The 20,699-nt window shown below is 43.5% G+C and overlaps 1 protein-coding gene and 1 long non-coding RNA gene across 2 annotated transcripts in view; both read right to left on the bottom strand.

Moving 5' to 3' along the window:
- LOC127582270 (adhesion G-protein coupled receptor D2-like) overlaps positions 1 to 20,316 on the bottom strand; it is a 93,307-nt gene extending 72,991 nt beyond the window's left edge. Inside the window, 9 exon segments of the mRNA XM_052037442.1 lie at positions 320 to 601; positions 4,651 to 4,736; positions 8,431 to 8,516; positions 9,101 to 9,252; positions 9,255 to 9,703; positions 12,450 to 12,686; positions 18,273 to 18,303; positions 19,357 to 19,424; positions 20,226 to 20,316. Of these exon segments, the coding sequence (XP_051893402.1) occupies positions 320 to 601; positions 4,651 to 4,736; positions 8,431 to 8,516; positions 9,101 to 9,252; positions 9,255 to 9,703; positions 12,450 to 12,686; positions 18,273 to 18,303; positions 19,357 to 19,398 (1,365 nt within the window). The 5' untranslated portion in view covers positions 19,399 to 19,424; positions 20,226 to 20,316.
- Positions 4,697 to 9,086, bottom strand: LOC127582170 (uncharacterized). The gene is made up of 3 exons (XR_007958063.1): positions 9,067 to 9,086; positions 4,823 to 4,912; positions 4,697 to 4,736 (listed from the first exon to the last, which is right to left on the bottom strand). It is a non-coding gene; the product is annotated as an uncharacterized LOC127582170 (long non-coding RNA).
- Positions 20,317 to 20,699: the final 383 nt, after the last annotated feature.

The raw sequence follows: 20,699 nt of genomic DNA, 5'->3' as shown, positions 1-20,699 counted from the left end.
TCCTTTTGTCCTTACATAATCTAGCTCCATATTGAGTTGATCCAAAGGGAAAGTTAATGCAATTCCACAATAGTGAGAAGAATAAAAACATACATTTGCATGATAAGTACTCTGAGAATTATTTCCAACTAGTATTTTGAAAGGACATCAATGATGATCTGGTCAAGGTAGAAACTTTATAATTGGAACTTCCCAAGCAAAATAGCAGTCTGACCAATGATGCTTTCCCCCTGGTCAGAAGTGTGGTGTATCTCAGAATACTCTTTCTTGGTCCTTAACTTCAACCATTGGCTTCCAATAAAGAAAAGTCATTCTTTACCTCACCGACTTCTCTCCAGCTTTCCTCATTGTGCTGATCAAGAATCTCACCAGCCACATCTATGAAGCTTCGGCTAATGTCTTCCAGACATTCCCTGGTGTCACTTGCACCCACCTCCAAGCCCGCAACATTTTGTAACAAGCTGATGACACTCAGCAGGTCAGCTGCTTGCAAAGTGGTGTTTTCTATGCTCAGGACGTGTTGCACGGTCTTCATAACTGCCGCTGCTTCAGAAACATTGTGTACAAGTTTGACACCGCTCAATGAGGTGTACTCAGCGACCTGTGCAGGGAGAGATTGTGTTACTAGCATTTCTTGTAAGCACATCCACTCACCTCTGTTTTTAATATAAAGCGACATTAGCTAATACTTTCGGGCATAACATTGTCTTCAGGTTAATTTAACCAGTATTACCGTCACTGATGTTTAAAGATAATCATGATATGAGATTGTGCTGAATCGAGGTGGGTTACCCCTCTGACGATTATTTACAGATGTTTACTTACATGACACTGAAACTGTGATGTTGAGAGGATCTTTGCTCTCTTAAGGGAATACAGAACACTGAGGCAAAGTTTCAGGATGAAGGATTGGTCACTTAAGACTGAGATGCAGAGGGAGAGTGGGGAGTCTTTGGAATTCACTAACCCAGAGAGCAATGGAACTGGAGTCAATGTAAATTGGTAAATTGGTTTATTATTGTCACGTATACTGAGGTACAGTGAAAAACTTTGTTTTGCATGCTATCCATACAGATCATTTCATCACATCAGTGCATTGTACAAGGGAAAACAATAACAGAATGCAGAATAAAGTGTCACAGTTACAGAGAAAGTGCAGTGCAGGCAGACAATAAGGTGCAAGGTCATAACGAGGTAGATTGTGAGGTCAAGTGTCCATCTTGTCGTACTAGGGAACCGCTCAATAGTCTTATCACAGCTCTGGCAGCAAGGGACAGATCACTGGATTCTTGAGTGCATTATAGGGACCAGGCAGGAGAGTGGCGCTGAGGCCAAGGTCAGATCAGCCATTATATTATTGAACGGTAGAACAGACTTGCGGGCTGTATGGCCCACAAGCATTCCTATTTCCGATGCTCTTTATGCTCTTGAGATAATGGGCCTGATTGTCCCCTCATTCAGCAAGTGACCCTGTTGAGAAGCGCTGGTGGGCGGCAGCATGCATATCAGAGTGACTGGACTTCCACTCCCTCGTGTTGCAGTGAGAGAGAATACGTTGCAGGGGTACAGGGAAACAAGGAGAGCGGAATGGGAGCTGCCATGAATACAATGGGCCAAATGGCCTCCTTCTGTGTCATTCTAACTCTAACCTGCGGTATTTCTCCTGTTGTCGGTTAACAGAACACAGAACAGGACAGCACAGGAACAGGCCCTTCAACCCACAATGTCTGCACTGAACACGAAGCTGAATTAAACTAAATCCTTTCTGCCTGCACATGATCCACATCCCTCCAGTCCCTGCATATTCATGTGTGTATCTAACAGCCTCTTAAATGCCTCTGTCGTATCTGCTTCCACCGCCACCCCTGGCAGCCCGGTCCAGGCACCCACCACTCTCTGAAAAAACTTGCCCCACACACCTCCTTTTAACTTTCCCAGTCTCACCTTAAATGCATATCCTCTAGCATCTGGATTTCTACCCTGGGAAAAAGATCCTGACTGTCTACCCTATCTGTGCCTCTCATAATGTTATAAACTTCTGTTGGGTCTCCCCTCAGCCTCTGACACTCCAGAGAAAACAACCCAAGTTTGTCTAACCTCTCCTTATAACACATACCCTCTAATCCAGGCAGCACCTTGGTAAACACCTTCTGCATCCTTTCCAGAGCCTCCACATCCTTCCTGTAATGGGGCAACCAGAAATGCACACAGTACTGCAAGTGCAGCCTAATTGAAGTGTTACACAGCTGTAACCTATGTGTTGGTTGAATAGGAAAACTGTCTCAGGGAGCTGCCATGGGACCAGGCTGGTTCTGAAATCCCAAGTGTCTGGTTCAATATTTGTCCCTCAATCAACATCACACAGATTGATTACTTGGTCATCATCTCGTTGCTACTTGTGGGAGCTTGCTATGCGTGAATATCTTCCACAGTGCTAAACACACTTCAAAGAAATGTTGCTGCCTACAAAACACAGTGGGACTTTGCACTCTAGCAATGCAGGTTGTGTGGGGGTGAACTGACTGCTCCAGCAGCTAGGGCCCCACATGAATGACCCACAGATAGGAATACAAATTTATATTTGAATTTAGAGAATTTAGATTTTAAATGGATAGGTACATGGATAGAAAAGGCCTAGAGAGATATGGGCCAAATGCAGGAAAATGGGACTAGCTTAGATAGATATCTTGGTTGGTATGGATGAGTTGGGCTGAAGGGCCTGTTTCTGTGCTGTACTTTATGACTCTAAAAGCTAGTTTCAGGAACGGAACATCAATTTTCTGACAACCATCAGGTTCTTGAACTGACCTGCACAACCCTAACCCTACCTCAGCAACGGAACACGACGGAACACCTCTTGCATTCGTCTTTGATTGTGTCTTTGGCTTTTTTTTGCACTAAGGTCTTGCGTTTAGACAGCCATTTTGTTCAATGTATGGTATAATTTTATGCAGAATTTATATTCCGTGTGTTGTCTGTACCTACATGCCTGTGATGCTGCTGCAAGCAGGTTTTTCATTGAACCTGTGCCTCACTGTACCTATGCACATGACAATAAACTCAACCTGTCTTGAAACCATTGGATTGTTCACTAATGTTCATCGGGGAAAGAAATCTGCCCTCCTTCCCCAGCGTGCAGGATGCACTGCAGTCAGTCACCAAGGCCACCTTTACTCAGCCTGGTCTACATGTGACTGAGACAGAATCTCTCAGAAGCAGGCAGAATCCGAGCTAATAGTTCTGGTCCACAACCCTTCATCCAGGCATGACAAAGCAGACCTGGACTTAGACCCCACCCACCCAGGTCATTCTCTCTTCTCTCCTCTCCCATCAGGCGGAAGATACAGGAGCCTGAGGGCACGTACCACCAGACTTAAGGACAGCTTCTACCCCACTGTGATAAGACTATTGAACGGTTCCCTTATACGATGAGATGGACTACGACCTCACGATCTACCTTGTTGTGACCTTGCACCTTATTGCACTGCACTTTCTCGGTAGCTGTGACACTTTTCTCTGTACTGTTATTGTTTTTACCTGTACTACCTCAATGCACTCTGTACTAACTCAATGTAACTGCACTGTGTAATGAATTGATCTGTACAATTGGTATGCAAGACAAGTTTTTCACTGTACCTCAGTATAAGTGACAATAATAAACCAATACCAATTTGCAACCGATATCTAACTTCAGACCCCACCAGTGTGGTATCTCCTTGGTGCGGTGATGGTCAATGGATGCGAGTGATGCCAGCTGTGCCCAGTGAGAGGACAAGTTTAAGAACTGATCACGTGAAGAAGTGTAAAATTGGCCGCTGCTCATGACACTAGGGAAGGAAGCACTTCAGGTGAAGCATTGACACTATCTTTCCACAGTCCTCAGAAACAATGTCGAGACTCACAGATGCAACATCCTTTTTTATACACAAAACAAAATCATTTTGTCCTCCCCGGGTTATGAACACTTGACTTATGGCGACCCAGTACATATGAGCGAACGTTTGGGAGACCGGCAGGATGGATGGGGATGGACTTGCCGGCTGCTGTGGGGCTGCAGGCATCTTCTGCTGGATGGGAACAGGGCAGTTCCGTGTGCCTCCTCTCCCTGAGCCGCAACAGTAGAGGGCTGGGTGGAGTTGAGCAGAGTTGGGAGCACTGAGCAGACTCACTCGTTCCCTCACGAAGTCAGCGAGGCTGGCTAGTGGCTCCTCTGCCTGTGTCTGCTCACTTTCCCATCACAGCCGTTCCTGTGACCCTCTCCCACACACTGTCGCTGGTCATCTCTGACTTAAGAGCGGTTCGGGTTAGGAACAGTTCTCAGGAAGTGAACACTGTCGTAACCTGGGGACTACCTGTAAGAATAAACGCTGCAGATGCTGGAATAAAAATAAAAATTGCTGATGATGTTCAGCAAAACAGGCAGCATCTGTGGAGAAAGAAACGTGAATACTTCAGGCTGGAGACCTGAGGCAATTTCTGTTGAAGACTTGGAATTTTAGCTCTGTTCCTCTTTCCAAGGTATCACTGTTGTTAGAAGCATGGTACAACCGTTATATTCTGAAAAGGAATTGTTCTATAATATAATGAGGGGATCAGAAGAACTGCTTAAATATCAGACTAACTTTGCTATAAATATCAAAAAGAACTTACGGTGACATTATTAGAAAATTCATTCAATTTAGTCTTGAATAAGCTCGTTGGATCTGACTCAAACTTCTTCAGCTTCAGGTATGTATCTATAATGAAAGAGATTCATGATTCTACAACATTCTGTATGGATCTGAAGGTTGTGAGATTTTTAACTGTGTTTCGCTTAACTAACCTCGGTTGAACTGGCAGAGGAACGAGAGGGGAATCTCACAGTCCTGTTTGCTTCCAGCTCCAGAGACAACGTCAAAGGTCGGACATTCTGCTGAGGGACCATTGGTTAGTGTAGTAAAGCAACACAAGTGTGTTATCAGCAAAAGAAACTGAAATAACAATTTTTCTTCTATTTATGTGATATAAGTGCAATGCCGGAATTTTGTTGCCCCTGATCTAAGGAGGTGGTTAAGAGTCAACCAGATTGGTGGGTCTGGAGATCATGTCGACCAAACAGGACGAGGACAGCAGGTCTCCTCTGTGGGAGCCAAGTGAATCAGACAAACTCTGGCAGCAATACCGCACCTAACTTTAATTGAAGATGTATCCAATTAAGTTTCCTAGAAATCACGGGTCCCAAACTCTGTCCACCTAATCAGCAAAAGGAAATTAATGTGATATTACTGGAAAATTCATTCAATTTAGTTTTGAATAAGTTTCTTGGATCAGATCGCTATTGTACTGGACCCCTTGGTGCCCTGAGTTAATGGTCTGGGGTTGTGATTAGTTTAACCCTGAGGCTGCAACTGAACATGATTGTAATGGGGGAAATTTGATAGCAACCTCTTGAGCAGACACGGGCAGTAAACACAGGAATCCAGGTCCTGTAGCAACTTCCTGCTCCTTGCTCCCTGGGGTCCTCTGCTTTACAACCCCTCTAACAAAACCAGGGAGTTAATGAGGAGTTCCAGTAATACAAACTATTCTGACTGTTAAAAAAAATCTGACATTGTCTCAGCTTCTTAAATGAGATGTAACATAGCTTTTATATGGCGTACTAAGCCATATTTACTGTGAACATTCTGTCTGACAGTAAAAACTAATCCTATACATGTGGACTCTAAATCCCCTGGATGATTATTTCAAAATTCATGGGCTTTAAAACAATAATAGCTTTAATTTTAATTTTTACAGCTATTTCAATTTCTAACTTTAGTCATGTATGCATCCAATCTTTATTTTGCTGTCTTGTAATATGTTTACACAGTTAGTTCGGCATAACACTGTGGGCCGAAAGGCCTGTTCCTGTGCTGTACTGTTCTATCTATCTATCTTAGTACTTTTTACTTTGTTCGGGAAGAGTTAGTGGAACTACTTCATTAGGAGTTTGAGGAGATTTGGTCTGTCACCAAAGACTCTTGCAAATTTCTGCAGATGTACGGTGGAGAGCATTCTGACTGGTTGCATCACTGCCTGGTACGGAGGCTCCAGTGTGCAGGCTGCAGAGGGTTGTAGACTCAGCCAGCTCCATCACGGGCACAACCCTCTCCACCATCGAGGACGTCTTCAAGAGGCGATGCCTCAAGAAGGCAGCACCCATCATTAAGGACCCTCACCACCCAGGACATGCCCTCTTCATGTTACTACCATCAAGGAGGAGGTACAGGAGCCTGAAGATCCACACTCAATGTTTCAGGAACAGCTTCTTCCCCTCCGCCATCAGATTTCTGAACAGTCCATGAACCCATGAACACTACCTCGTTATTCCTCTTTTGCACTATTTATTTATTTTTGTAACTTACAGTAATTTTTTATGTCTTTATGTCTCGCACTGTACTGCTGCCACAATAGAACAAATTTCACGACATATGTCAGTGATAATAAACCTGATTCTGATACATGTTGATCACCTTTCATCAGTCTGATCCACTGAGTGTTTTAGGCATTCTCTGCTTTACGTCAGATTTTCAGCATCTGCATGTTTTTATTGCTTTTTCATTGTTCTTGGTTGTAATCAAAATTGGAATCCATTTTCCAACTTCTGACTGTGACTAGAGATACGTTTTGATGTACGTTTAGTAAATTTGAGGTGATTCTTCTCTATAAATCCGAAAATAGATTTTAATTCAAGAAACATTTGTTGTGAGCTGAAGAACAAATTATATACAATTGATTTTCTTAGATGAGCTATATTTTTTGGGAATAGACAACAAAAATGTGAGGAAATAGCATGAAATTTCCCTGCTGTACCTGCTTGTACTTGAATGGATCTTCCAGTGGCAACCTAGTCCCTGTAGTTGGATCCAACAAGGTGGGGCCTTGTTCAGTGGGGTCATCCAATCATGAATCCTGAAGTGTTGCTTTCGCAGCAGGTAGTGCTGTTGCCTTGTAGTTACAGTGAGTTGGGTTTGATTCTGACCTCCACAGCTGTCTGCGTGGAGTTTATGTGTTCTCAAGGTGACCGCGTGGGTTTCCCCCATGTGCTCTGGTTTTCTCCCACATCCCACTGGTGTGCTGGTCAGTAGGTTAAAATTGGCCACTGTAAATTACGTCTAATGTAGTTGGGTAGCAGGAGAATCAGGGCGGGCATGTGAAAGAGAATAGGATTTGAGAAGGAAGGGTAAGCAGGGTAATGGGTTTGCTGGGAGCTGGCATACATAGCTGAATAAATTATATGTGAAGCCACACCTCAGGCTGAACCATCTGTCAAAGCTGTCAGACAACACGAGCAAGGGTGCAGAAGACGTTCACCAGGACACTGCCTGAATTAGAGGATATGAGCTATAATGGGAGGTTGGACAAACTTGGGTCATTCTCTCTGGAGTGTCGGAGGCTGAGGGGAGACCCGAGAGGGGTTTTTAAAATTATGAGAGGCATAGATAGGGTAGACAGTCAGATTCTTTTCCCCAGGGTAAAGGTGTCAAACACCGGAGGACATGCTTTTAAGGTTAGAAGGGGGAAGATTAAAGGCAATGTGAGGGGCAAGTTTTTTTACACAGAGAGTGGTAGGTGCCTGGAATGGGTTACCAGGGGTAGTCGTGGAAGCAGGCAGTTTGGTGGAGTTTAAGAGGCTGTTAGATAGACACATGAATATGAAAGGAATGGAGGGATATGTTTGATACATAGGAAGGGGACATTTAGTATAAATCGGCATCAAGATCAGCACAACATTGTGGGCTGAATGGCCTGTCCCGTGGTGTACTGTTCTGTGTTCTACATTAATTGAGGCATAGAGTCATACAGCACAGAAACAGGCCCTTCTGCCCACCAGTTCCATGTCAACCATGAAGTACCCAGCGACACTAATCCCAGTCACCAGCACTTGGCCCATGCCTTGATGATTCAAGCGCTCGTCCGGATACTTCTTAAATGTTGTGACAGTCCCTTCCTCCACCACCCCTCGTGCGATGCGTTCCAGATTCCAACCACCGTCTGGGCGAAAAAAATCTTCCTCAGATCCCCTCTAAACCTCTTACTCCTTACCTTAAACCTATACCCTCTAGTTTTAGATACCTCTGCTATAGAGTCATAGACTTGTAATAGTACGGAAACAGGCCCTTCAGCCCAACTCGTCCATGCTGCCCAAGATTTCTACCTGAGCTAGTACCACTTGCCTACATTTGGCCCAGATCCCTCTAAACCTTTACCATCTATGTACTTGTTAATTGGAGATTGATGAGATTACACTGAGACTTAACAAAAAGCCTCTGTCCTAAGGAAATAACTGAAAGGGTAGACAGGGCCTTGGGTGTAATATCTCATCTGAAGGACTCCCAGTGGGGTGACCTGCCGGTCTTTAAACGGGATGTATTATTTCAGCGTGGACAGTATTGAATAAGCAGCTTGTGCCTGTGGTGTATGACTCCGGCTGCCGTCTGCTGACAGTAACGGTGATCGTGGAGCAGTTCCCGTTGTTAGACCGGTCACTCTCGTATCTAGGTTGCAGAGCAGGCTGTGCAGAGGACTCACGAGCTGGTTGCTTGAACCGCTTGGCATCAAGCAGTCAGCACGCTGAGGGGAAAAGTTTCTTATGATCTACACTACCTATTCCTCTCATAACTTCCATTCAGCCTTCTACATCCTAGAATGTGTTTATGATTGTCCTGATACTCATGAATGTATGCATTAAAACAACATCACTAAAACAATTAAAACACTTAAAAACAATTAGTACATTTAAATGCATTCAATTTGCAAGGAGAAAATGCTTGTTTCTTGAACTTTAGCTCTTTCCCTTGCTGCTGTTCCTTTCCATTGTAATGAATGGAGTCACGAACTTGGTGCAGGATCAGTGGGCAGACCTCCCTGTGTAACTGCAGGGAAGCAACAGTCAGGGGCAATCAGTTGGGACTTCTGCGAACTTTCGCTCTGACTCAAACTTACAGAGGGAAGTGCCAGCAGCTTTGTGCAGGATTTTCCAGCCAGTATTTCTGCAGTAGAACTTCTTCACAAGCATACGTTTGTAACGTCCAGTTGCTCACCTACCTGAACAATTCGCCCGAACTTCCATTATTTCCACTGTGGATTCAACTTCCAAACTGGCCAGGTTCCACTGGTAGATGAGATGTTGCTGTGGGACGGAACACCCACTGACTGCTGCATCTGACTCCTGTCCAGGACCCTCGACCAGATGTTTAGGTTTGTAATGTTGCCACTAAATGCCTCGTTTGTTTGAACGCACCTCCCAGTGAATCTTGATCTTGACCAATAATAAACGTCCCATTTCCAGCAAGAAGTTGTGAGCTGTAGCAACCCTCTCCAGAGCTCACCACTTGCCCGTCAGCGTAGAAAGACCAAGCGCCTTTCTCTGTTTGCCACGTCACACAAATGCGGTGCCACTGTCCATCGTTCTTTAGCACAGTCTGATAGGGTGTGTGGTGCCCATGTACTATCAGGGCCAACTGGATAAATCCAGTGTTGTTAATGTGACCACGCAGCTGAAATTCATTCATAAACGCCGGAACAGCATAAGAGAACACCGTAGCAATGGCATTTGAATGGTTCTCCCACTGAAGACTTGCACAGGCCGTAACAGCGGACAGAGAAGGCAGCGTGCTGAGAATTTTGGCATATTTGGTATCTGTCTTATTTGGGAACATCAACACCGCTAGCATATCGACACCTGAGATAAATGTTCAAACAAATTCCGTTAGAACTTGCACACTAAATGGTAGGATTTGTAAACTTCAGGTGTGCTGGAGTGTCATGACAGAGGGTTTACAAGTATAACCTTTTGCCAAGAATGTGTTTTTCATGAACCTTGCTAATGGATTCCAATTACTCTGTTATTTTGTAACCTGATGCAGGGTTTCAATGTGAAATGTTGACAGTTCCTTTCCTCCCACAGATGCTGCTCGACCCGCTGATTGTTTGTTGACCTTATAAACCTAATTAGGTTGCCTCTACACTGGGGAGACCAGAGGTATATTCGGTGATTGTTTTGCAGAACCCCTCTGTTTGGTCTGAAAGCGTGACCTTGAACTTTCAGTCCCCTGTCAGTTCTCTGTCTCGCCCCCTCTCTGACTCTTCTGTCCTCAGTCTCCTACGATAATTCAATAAAAAGTTGGAGGAACAGCACCTCATCTTCTGACTGGGAGGGTAGGTTACAGCCTTCCAGACTCAACAATGACTTCAACAGATAATAATTCCGCCATTCCTATCCCCAGACCCATTTTTTGTTGTCCTCTTTTGCCCTGGACCTTCACCTCTTCCATCATTTAATCTCATTCTCTCACTTTTGTGTTCCTGATGAAAGGTCTTTGATCTGCTGAGCGTTTCCAGCATTTGTGGTTCTTTTATCAGATTTCCAGCATCTGTAGTTCACTGAGCAGCATTTAATCTCTCCTGTCTTCCAACCTGATACACAGCTATTTAGAGTCATAAATCCATAGAGTCATGCAGCACGGAAACAGGCCCTTCAGCCCAGCTAGTCCATGTTGACCAAGATGTCCATCTAAACTAGTCCCATCTGCCCGCGTTTGGCCGATATCCCTTTCCTATCCATGTACACGCCCAAGTACCTTTTAAATGTTGTTCATGCACCTGCCTCAACCACTTCCTCTGGCAGCTCGTTCCATACACTGACCACTCTCTGGGTGAAAAAGTTGCTTCTCGGGTTCCTATTAAATCCTTCCCTTCTCACCTTAAATCTATGCCCTCTAGTTCTTGGTTCCCCAACCATGGGAAAAAGACTCTGTATATTCATCCTATCCATGCCCCTCATGATTGTACCTCTATAAGATCACCCCTTATTCTCCTACACCCCAATGGAAAAGTCCCAACCTGCTCAACCTCTCTCCATAACTCAGTCCCTTAAGTCCAGCAACATCCTCGTAAATCTCCTCTGCATCCTTTCCAGCTTAATGGCATCTTTCCTATAGCAGGGTGACCAAAACTGAACACAATATTCCAAATGTGGCATCATCAGTGTCTTATACAACTGCACCATAACATCCCAACTTCTATACTTGATGCCCTGACTGATGAAGGCCAGCGTGCCAAAAGCCCGCCTTCAGAAGCCTGTCTACTTGCGATGCCACTTTTGGGGAACCATGTACTCATACTCCTAGGTCCCTCTGTTCTACCATGCTGTACAACTATTTTTATTTTTATTTTGTGAAGGTAGTTTTCATGCAAATGCAATAATTTATAAATTGATAGGATTTGAAAAATTCTTAATAAATGAATGAAGGTACATATTTATACAATAATTTTTGCCCCTTTGTAACAGAGTCATAGAGTAATACAGGCCCTTCAGCCCAACCAGTCCATGCCAACCACAGTGCCCACCCAGCTAGTCCCAACTTCCTGTGTTTGGCCCTTATCCATCTAAGTCCCCGCCCTTCCATGTACCTATCCAAGTGCTTCTTAAATAATACTATTGTACCTGCCTCAGCCACTTCCTCTGGCAGCTCGTTCCATATACTGACCACCCTCTGTGTGAAAAAGTTGCCCCTCAGGTCCCTTTTAAATCTTCTCATTCCTAAATCTATGCCCCCAGTTTTGGACTCCCCTACCCTGGGGAAAAGACTGTTACCGTTCACCTGATCTATGCTTCTCATAACTTTAAACATTTTGATAAGGTCGCCCCTCATTCTCCTATGTTCCAAGGAAGAAAGACGTAGCCTGGCCAACCTCTCTCTATAACTCAGGCCCTGCAGCCCTGGCAACATCTTTGTAAATCTTTTAGAACACAGAACAGTACAGCGCAGGAACAGGCCCTTCGGCCCACAATGTTATGCTGAACTAACTACATTAGTAATAAAATGCCCAACTAAACTAATCCCTTCTGCCTACACAATGTCCATATCCTACCATTTGTGGACTTGCATCCATGGGCCTATCTAAGAGCCTCTTGAACGCTCCTATCGTATTTGCCTCCACCACCAGACAGCGCATTGCAGGCACCCACCACTCTCTGTGTAAAAAAAACTTGCCCCGCACATCTCCTTTGAACTTACAATTACACCTTAAATGCACCTTACACACCTTAAATATCACTTTTTCTGCACTCTTTCCTGTTTAATCATATCTTTCTTATAACAGGGTGACCAAAACTGTACACAGTACTGCCAAGTGCGGAATATATATTTTGCATTGCCACAATTGGAATTTTGCTGAGTTGGTAGCATTTAGAGGTGACGCCTATGAGTAGAACGGTAATGTCTGCGTCGGGAGGCATCACAGTGGTGTGATGGACTCTGGGTTCAGTCTCCCTCTTACTTTGTCTGTTGTAATACATGCACCTTAAGAACATAGAAATTCTTTGAGTAATCGTGAAGAGTATCCACAGGAAATACACCAGTAGGCAATATTTGGTTATTAGAACTAATATTCCCATTTATAAAGCTGAAATTTCTTCCACTTACTGTTTTCCCTTGTGGTATCCAATGCCTCATTCAGCTCTCCATTCAACCATATTTGCTGTTTAACACCTTGGGAAGCTAACAGATCCAAAATAACACGCTTTTCTTCTGCATCACTGACAACAGGCAGACTGCCAAAGCGTAGCTCACAATATTTGGATGCATGCTGCCGTTTTAAGGGTGTTGTTATATATTCATAACTGTGGTATGATGAATCAAAGTCCAACGAATTACTATAAGCTGGGAAGTTGGAAAACAAATATAGTTAGCAGCCAAGCGCTCACATTTCCAGTTTCTAATCACCGTCTGATTTTAATTAGTGTTCACATATCATTTGCACTGGGAACTCTGTTATCTACAGAGCAATGCTCTGCTTTCCTGATTATCCACAAGAACTGTTTGGGACAAAAGTGACAAAGCACGCCAATGTACAGCCTGCAAATGTTTCTTTACAATAGTAATCCTCCTCCTCCTGATGAATAAAATCAGGCAATGGCGCCGGAGTGTGGCGACACGTTGCAAGCTGCTCCCTACAGATCCACTTATTACCCTTACTATAAATCATTCTACACTTTTAAATTTAAACTCTATTTCACTAACTACCACTAATATTGTTTTACCTGTACTACATCAATGCATTCTTGTACTAACTCAATGTAACTGCACTGTGTAATGAACTGACCTGTACGATCAGTATGCAAGACAAGCTTTTCACTGTATCTCGGTACAAGTGACAATAATAAACCAATACCAATACCAAATATTTGTACCGCACTTGTGTTCCCTACCTGGGATTATAGTTACATCACCGTGAATACATACACAAATTCTGGGGGACTTGCAACGGGAAGGTCCCTCTCCCTTTATTATGGATAATGAAAATTTAACCTGTATTTGTGAAATTCTTGATGAGCTTAAACTTTCAGGTGCTAACATACAACATATGTCAGTCCGTTTCTAATTAGAATCTTAAAATAAAATTACATGTCCAATCACCAAAAAAACAACTTGCATCATTTTTACTTAACAGTAGTTATCAATATCATAGAAATTTGCATCTATACTGATTTCGGTCCAGTTACTCTGTTTCCTCACAGACACCGACCTGTTAAGTATCTCTAATATTTCTGCTTTTGTGACACATTTTCAGTATCTGCAGTATTTTGCATTATGGAAATTTATTTTACTCATCAACTGGCTGTGGATGTCACTGGCAATTTCCATCCCCAACGGCCCAGAAATGATGAGACTGTTAGATTCACGAACAGGGTCTATCCAGTACTTGTCCAAGTACCTTTTAAGTGTTGTGAATGTACCTGCCTCAAATCACATCCTCTGCAGCTCATTCCATATACTGACAACCCTCTGGGTGAAAAAGTTGCCTCTCAGGTCTGGAGTTACCTATGGACCAAACTGGCTAAGGGCAGCAGAATTCCTTCCTTGAAGAAATTAGGGTTTATGACGAAGCAAAGCAAATTACTGAGACCAGTTTTTCTAAATTCCAGATTTATTTAATTCCCTTGAATCAAGTTCCCATTCAAGCTGCCACGGTAGGCTTTGAACTCATCTCTCTGGTTCAACGGCCCAGTTCTCTGGTTCACAGACCAGTAACTCAGCCACAAGGCTAGTGTAACTGCTGTGACAACAAATTTGGCAACATTTAATTTGTTCATTCTCAGATGGGAAATTAAATACTCACATCTGGATGAGTTCAATCACATTTTAATTTGAATCTGCATTTGTGAATCTATGATTTCCATTGATTTATTATTTTGGCTTGTCAAACAAATGCTGCACAATAACAATCAAATCCATCAGGAGAGCAGACCGCCCAGGAGAAAACTAAAGCAAATTATGACTGCCTGCATCTGTAAAATAAGCTAGAAATTCATTCGCACAACTCTGGAAGTAAAGATGCTGTGTTGTTGAAAGGCGGGTTAACCAAGAGTAGAGCAGGTTCTCACAGATTTCTGGCGGCCTTGGCTGCTGCCAGGATTTTCATTCTCCCCAGCACTGTTGTTCTGATGTAACACTCCCACAAGTGATATTGACAGTAGTGCAACATGTAAAATTCAGCCTCACTGTTCTGAAAAGCCACAGTTCTTAATTATTTCCAGAACAACCAAGGTTTACTAAACCCACTTCCACTGAAACCATAGCACTTAAAGGGCCAACATCCAAACTCATTGTTTGACCTCACTGAGATCTTTGATCTCCTCTGACCTCAAATACAATCTCACGTGTGCCTTGACCGCTTAACCTGCGGGTGTGGGCCAGGGTCCATCTCAGCTCCCTGGGCTGCTGATCCCTCCACAGCTCACTGGTTGCTGCTGTCACATTAATTGGAATTGGAATTAGAATTGGTTTATTATTGTCACGTGTACCGAGGTACAGTCAAAAACTTGTCTTGCATACCGTTCATACAGATCAATTCATTACACAGTGCATTGAGGTAGTACAGGGTAAACAATACAGAATGCAGAGTGAAATGTCACAGCTACAGAGAAAGTGTAGTGTAGGTAGACAATAAGTGCAAGGTCATAACAAGGTAGATTGTGAGGTCAAGAGTCCAATTTATTGTACTAGGGAGCCGTTCAATAGCCTTATAACAGCGGCATAGAAGCTGCCCTTGAGCCTGGTGGTACGTGCTTTGAGGATTCTGTATCTTCTGCATGATGGGAGAGGGGAGAAGAGAGAATGTCCAGGGTGGGTGGGGTCTTTGATTATGTTGGCTGCTTACCGAGGCAGCGAGAAGTGTAGACAGAGAGAGGGGAGGCTGGTTTCTGTGATGTGCCTGAGCTGTGTCCACAAACTCTCTGCACTTTCTTGTGGTCCTGTGCAGAGCAGTTGCTGTACCAAGCTGTGATGCATCCAGATAGGATGCTTTCTATGGTGCATCGATAAAAGTTGGTGAGTGTCAAGGGGGACCTGCCAAATTTCTTTAGCCTCCTGAGGAAGTAGAGGCGCTGGCGAGCTTCTTGGCCGTGGCATCAACATGGTTGGACCAGGACAGGATATTGGTGATGTTCACTCCAAGGAATTTGAAGCTCTCAACCCTCTCGACCTCAGCACCGTTGATGTAGACAGGTGTATGTACACCGCACCCTTTCCTGAAGTCAATGACCAGTTCTTTTGTTTTGCTGACATTGAGGGCAAGGTTGTTGTCATGACACCATTCCACTAAGCTCTCTATCTCCTTCCTGTACTCTGACTCATCATTATTTGAGATATGACCCACTACAGTGGTATCATCTGCAAACTTGTCGATAGAGTTAAGAGCAGAATCTGGCCGCGAGTGTATAGGGAATAGAGTAGGGGGCTGAGGATGCCGCTTTGTGGGGCACCAGTGTTGAGGATAATCGTGCCGGAGGTGTTGCTGCCTATCCTCACTGATTGCGGTCTGTTGGTCAGGAAGTCAAGAATCCAGATGCAGGGGGAGATGTTGAGTCCCAGGTCTTGGAGTTTGGTGATGAGTTTGCTTGGAATTATAGTATTGAAGGCAGAGCTGCAGTCAATAACCAATAGTCGAAAGTAGGTGCCTTTACTGTCCAGATGCTCCAGAGAAGAGTGTAGGGCCAGGGAGATGGCGACCACCATAGACCTGTTCTACATAGACCTGTAAGGAGTCCACCCAAATTCTGTACTCAGGAAGGGGAGACTTCATCCACTTTTCCTTCAGACCCCAGACGCAGGTGGAGAGGATATGGATATTTACCTGTGTAGTGGGTCCCCAGAGTACAGACATCCAGAGATTGTGTTCCTTATGGACAGCTCCTTGGTGGGCTCCTGCCAGCAGCACCTGGAGGGTCTCTGTAGCCCCCATACAGAAGCACTATGCTTCCTGTGGGGACTGTCTGTTACCAGCCTGTACTCTGATTCCTAGACCCATAACTCAGCTACAAGACTATTGTACCTGCTGTTAGAGTGACTAAATTTTCTCTTACTTGTTTCTCCTTCCACAGATGCTGTCTGACCTGCTGAGTTTTTCCAGCAGGTTCTGTTTTATTTCAGATTTCCAGCATCTGCAGCTTTTTGAATGTTTAGGTCCCTCTAATGCTCCAACTACCCCACCTCATAAGTCTGTAGCAGCTACTTGTTCAGTAGCAACTCTTTCTGGTAGTTGGAAGAGGGATGCTTGTATTGTAGCATGTCCCTTTAAGAGCTGGCTGCACCTGCTCTGTTAAACTATGACATTGTGGAATTTAATCTGGATGAATGTGAAGTAATGCACTTTGGTGGGGGGGGGGGGGGGGTCAAATTCCTTTAGGACTTATGGAATAAATGGCTGATGTACAGACAGACCTTGGGGTACAAGTCCATCGCTCCCTGAAAGTGGCGACGCTGGAGGATAGGGTAGTGAGAAAGGATTAAGTATGCTTGCCTTTATAGGCCGAGGCATTGACTATAAATGTTGGGATATCATGTTGCAGCTGTAGAGAACATTGGTTAGACTGCACTAGAGTACTGTGTACAGTTCTGGTCACCACACTACAGGAAGGATGTGGTAGCGATAGAGAGAGTACAGGAGAGATTCACCAGCATGTTGCTTGTGGAGGGCTGTATTAATAAGGAGAGATTGGATAGGCTGAATTTATTTTCACTGAAGGGTGACCTGATGGAGGTTCATAAAATAATGAGAGGCATATATAGGATAGATAGTCAGAGTATTTTTCCCCAGAGTGGGGGAGTCTAAAACTAGAGGGCACAGGTTTAGGGTGAGAGGGAGAACTTTAAAGGAGATCTGAGGGGTAGATTTTTCACACGGGGGGGGGGGGGTAACTGGAACGAGTTGTCAGAGGAGGTGGTGGAGGCAGATAGTATTACATTTAAAAGGCTTTTGGATGGGAAAGGAGTAGAGGGATACGGGCCTAATGCAGGCAAACTGGATTAGCACAGGTTGGCATCACGGTTGGCATGGACAAGGTGGATCGCTAGGGCCTGTTTCTGTGCTGTATGTTTCTATGGACTGAGAGAACTTGCAACACATCCACAGGGAGCACAGGACTGAACTGGACGTCAGTTTTCAGCGCAGTGCTACGGAAGAAATCTGACAACACTGCTCTATGAATCCTGTAGTTGAAGTTCTCACGCTTGATGTGACTTTCAAGTGACTCAATAGTGTTTAGATGCCAAAAGAACTGTGTGGAGCAACTTTTAGGTATTTAGAGCCTTCAACACATGTACTAATTATTTTCTGTATGATGAATATTTTATCTTTTTATTTCCTTTAACTTAACATTGATGTAAAATGCAAATAAAAATAGAGATTCTTTTTCCACACATGATCCAGTTTATGTTGTGTGATGTCTTGGGCCTGGAAGGTTACATATATTTTTTAATCAAATAGTTCCCAATCAGTACCTTCTTAACAAGAAACAGTTAAATTACCCACAACAACCTCTACTTTTCTCCTCTTTTATTTGTGTTTAAACTGTGCTGATGACTTCATCAGTGCAATGTGACAGGAGGAGTCACACCCAGCAATGTAAAGAACTTGAACTGGGCATGTAACTGAACCAACAAAATCCTTTAAGTAAACCATACTCAGTACATGCACACTTGAATCTAGTCCAAGAATGTCATTTTCCAAAATTCCTTGCGCCTTTATCAGAATTCATGTTTGACATCAAAATATTCTCACCCACATTAAAAAAAATAAATGCCTAATTCTTTTAAAACTATTATTAGAAGATTCCCCCATAACATGCCTAGAATCTACAAGACTTACAGTTTGCATTCACTATGCATTTATATCTTCTGCCATCATTGTTATGTTGGGCCAGAAAAGAAGCACAGCTTGTTCAATCTACACACATTTATTCTTACCCTGTGAGTGGACTCCATTCAAACTACAGGCCTGCAAAAAGAAAGTTGAAAGAAAACTGTGTTATCATTGATGTTAAATTTTATCTTTTATTGCATGCAGTACACTAATTTTAGGCAATTATATTCCATTTACAAATTCTATTGATCGATTTCAAAGTCAAATTTAATCTCACACAAGAATATGCATTACAGATACAATGAAAAAATTACTTGCAGCAGCATCACAGGCACACAGCATCAGATAAGCAGCATTCACAAGAAAAACATAAATTAAACATAAATTATACAAAATATTTACAAGAAAGAACACAATTAGAACAAAATAAAACAAAGTCCATTTTAGTGCAAAGTGATCAAAGTGTCGCTAAACTGTAGTGATTAGGGTTGTGCCGGTTGGTTCAAGAACCGAATGGTTGAAGGGAAGTAGCTGTTCTTGAACCTGGTGGTGTGGGATGTCAGGCCTGCCTGATGGTAGCTGTGAGAAGATGGCATGGCCTGGATGGTGGGGATCTTTGATGATGGACGTTGCCTTCTTGAGGGAGCGCCTCCTGTAGATACCACCGATGGTGGTATCCTTTTCCTTGGAAACAGAACCGTGTTTAATAAAAATTCTTACTCCTGGTTCTGCTTTCACTGAAAGGCCAATCACAGTTCAAAATGGAATTAGATAAATACTGGAAGGAAAGGGATTGGCAGGTTTTATGAGCAATATTCTAGGGAATTGGACAGATGGGATTCTTCCTCCATAAAGCTAGCATCAGCTTGATGGATCAAGTGTAGCGGTTAGCGTAACGCTATTACAGCACCAGCGGCCTGGGTTCAATTCCGGCCGTTGTCTGTAAGGAGTTTTTACGTTCTCCCATGACTGCGTGGGTTTCCTCCGGGTGCTCTGGTTTCCTCCCACGTTCCAAAGACGTATGGGTTAGGAAGTTGTGGGCATGCTATGTTGGTGCCAGAAGCATGGCGACACTTGCGGGCTGCCCCCAGAACACTCTATGCAAAAGATGCATTTCACTGTGTGTTTCGATGTACATGTGACTACTAAAGAAATCTTATCTTACATAACTCCATTAAATAAACTTACCAGAAGAGCACAGACCCCAAATGTAATAGTTGATCCACACATTTCTCTTCAACAGTTGCAAGAGTCCCCTGTTACAATGAAGTTTTTAAAAGTTACATGGAAATAATTAACACAAGAAGTCCGGATGTTTGGCTGTTATGAGCCGGGACATTTATAGGTGTTCCTGGACATTGCAGTCTTACAGTTCCACAATGAACAGCAAAACCTAATTGGTCTCAGGGATACTCCAGGCAGCAGCTCAAACCTTTGAAGCAGCTTTATTAAGCCCAGCAGAATAAGTGCAGCAAACGTATGTCATTAGGAAATCATGAACATAGCTATGCAATAAAGTTGCCAATACATACATATTTATTATACTCATAAATTAGAATTTAAAATAAAAGTAAACCCTTAGCCACATATAAAATTGTTAACATCCAACAAAAATAAATGTGCAAAAGACATAGAAATGACTTTTTTTATGCTTGTGGTTCTCTATGCCTGTTGAAGAGATGGAGTCACTATCAGATTCCCGAGCGCTGTAGCAGAAGGTAGCTCTCAGATGGGCTGAGCAGTTCCATCGCCTTCTGTCCTGGTCTCAGGGTTGAGTGAGGAGCTGCCTCGTTCAGTGAGCACTTCACGCTGTGCTCTCCAAACGCCTGCCCCGCTTCAGCTGGGTCTCGTCACAGTGGGGCGCAGGATGTTTTATTTTTAAAGTAATTACTTTCAAAAAAAAATCTGCAATTACTTTATTGGAAATTTATAACTCCTCCAAATGAAATATTTACTGGAGGGGCTGGTGCTTGGGCTGGGGAAGAGGGGGAGACAGAATTAGTAAAAAGATTATTGCAGATACTTTAGAGGGAAAGAACGATTTGTTAAAGTCTTACCCTACTCAACAGGTTGTAAAGCAGCTCCAGCTTGAAATCTAAATGTGGTCTGAGTTTTGTCCCTTCTTGGCCGCTTTTAGATGCATTTTGCCCGATCTCTGGCTTCTGGACAGAAGTTCTTCAGCCTTTCTGATGGTAATGAGGCATGTTTCAACGCACTGCTCAATGGATACAGCTCCCTCCTCCAGCACACAACACCAGGCTGTTTAGAAATATCTCACCAAGTTCTGGGGGCTCCCTGCTGCTCTTGAATACATTTAAAACCTGGCAGAAGTTGCCTCAGTTGAGTTATTTTACTCTGAGAGAGGAGGAGCACTTGGTTAGATCTTCCCTCTGGGAGCAAACAGTGGTTGAACTATTTACAGCACACAGACCTCCTCTTATCACTTGCTTAAGCGATTTCCACATTTTTTTTAGAAAATGAAACCAGTACCAAAGTAGACAAAAAACAACCCACTGCACTTAGAATTCTTT

This window comes from Pristis pectinata, chromosome 23, assembly GCF_009764475.1.
Source record: "Pristis pectinata isolate sPriPec2 chromosome 23, sPriPec2.1.pri, whole genome shotgun sequence".
Taxonomy (NCBI): domain Eukaryota; kingdom Metazoa; phylum Chordata; class Chondrichthyes; order Rhinopristiformes; family Pristidae; genus Pristis; species Pristis pectinata.
The sequence above is the reverse complement of the archived record's forward strand: the minus strand, read 5'-3'. Positions and strand labels throughout refer to the sequence as shown.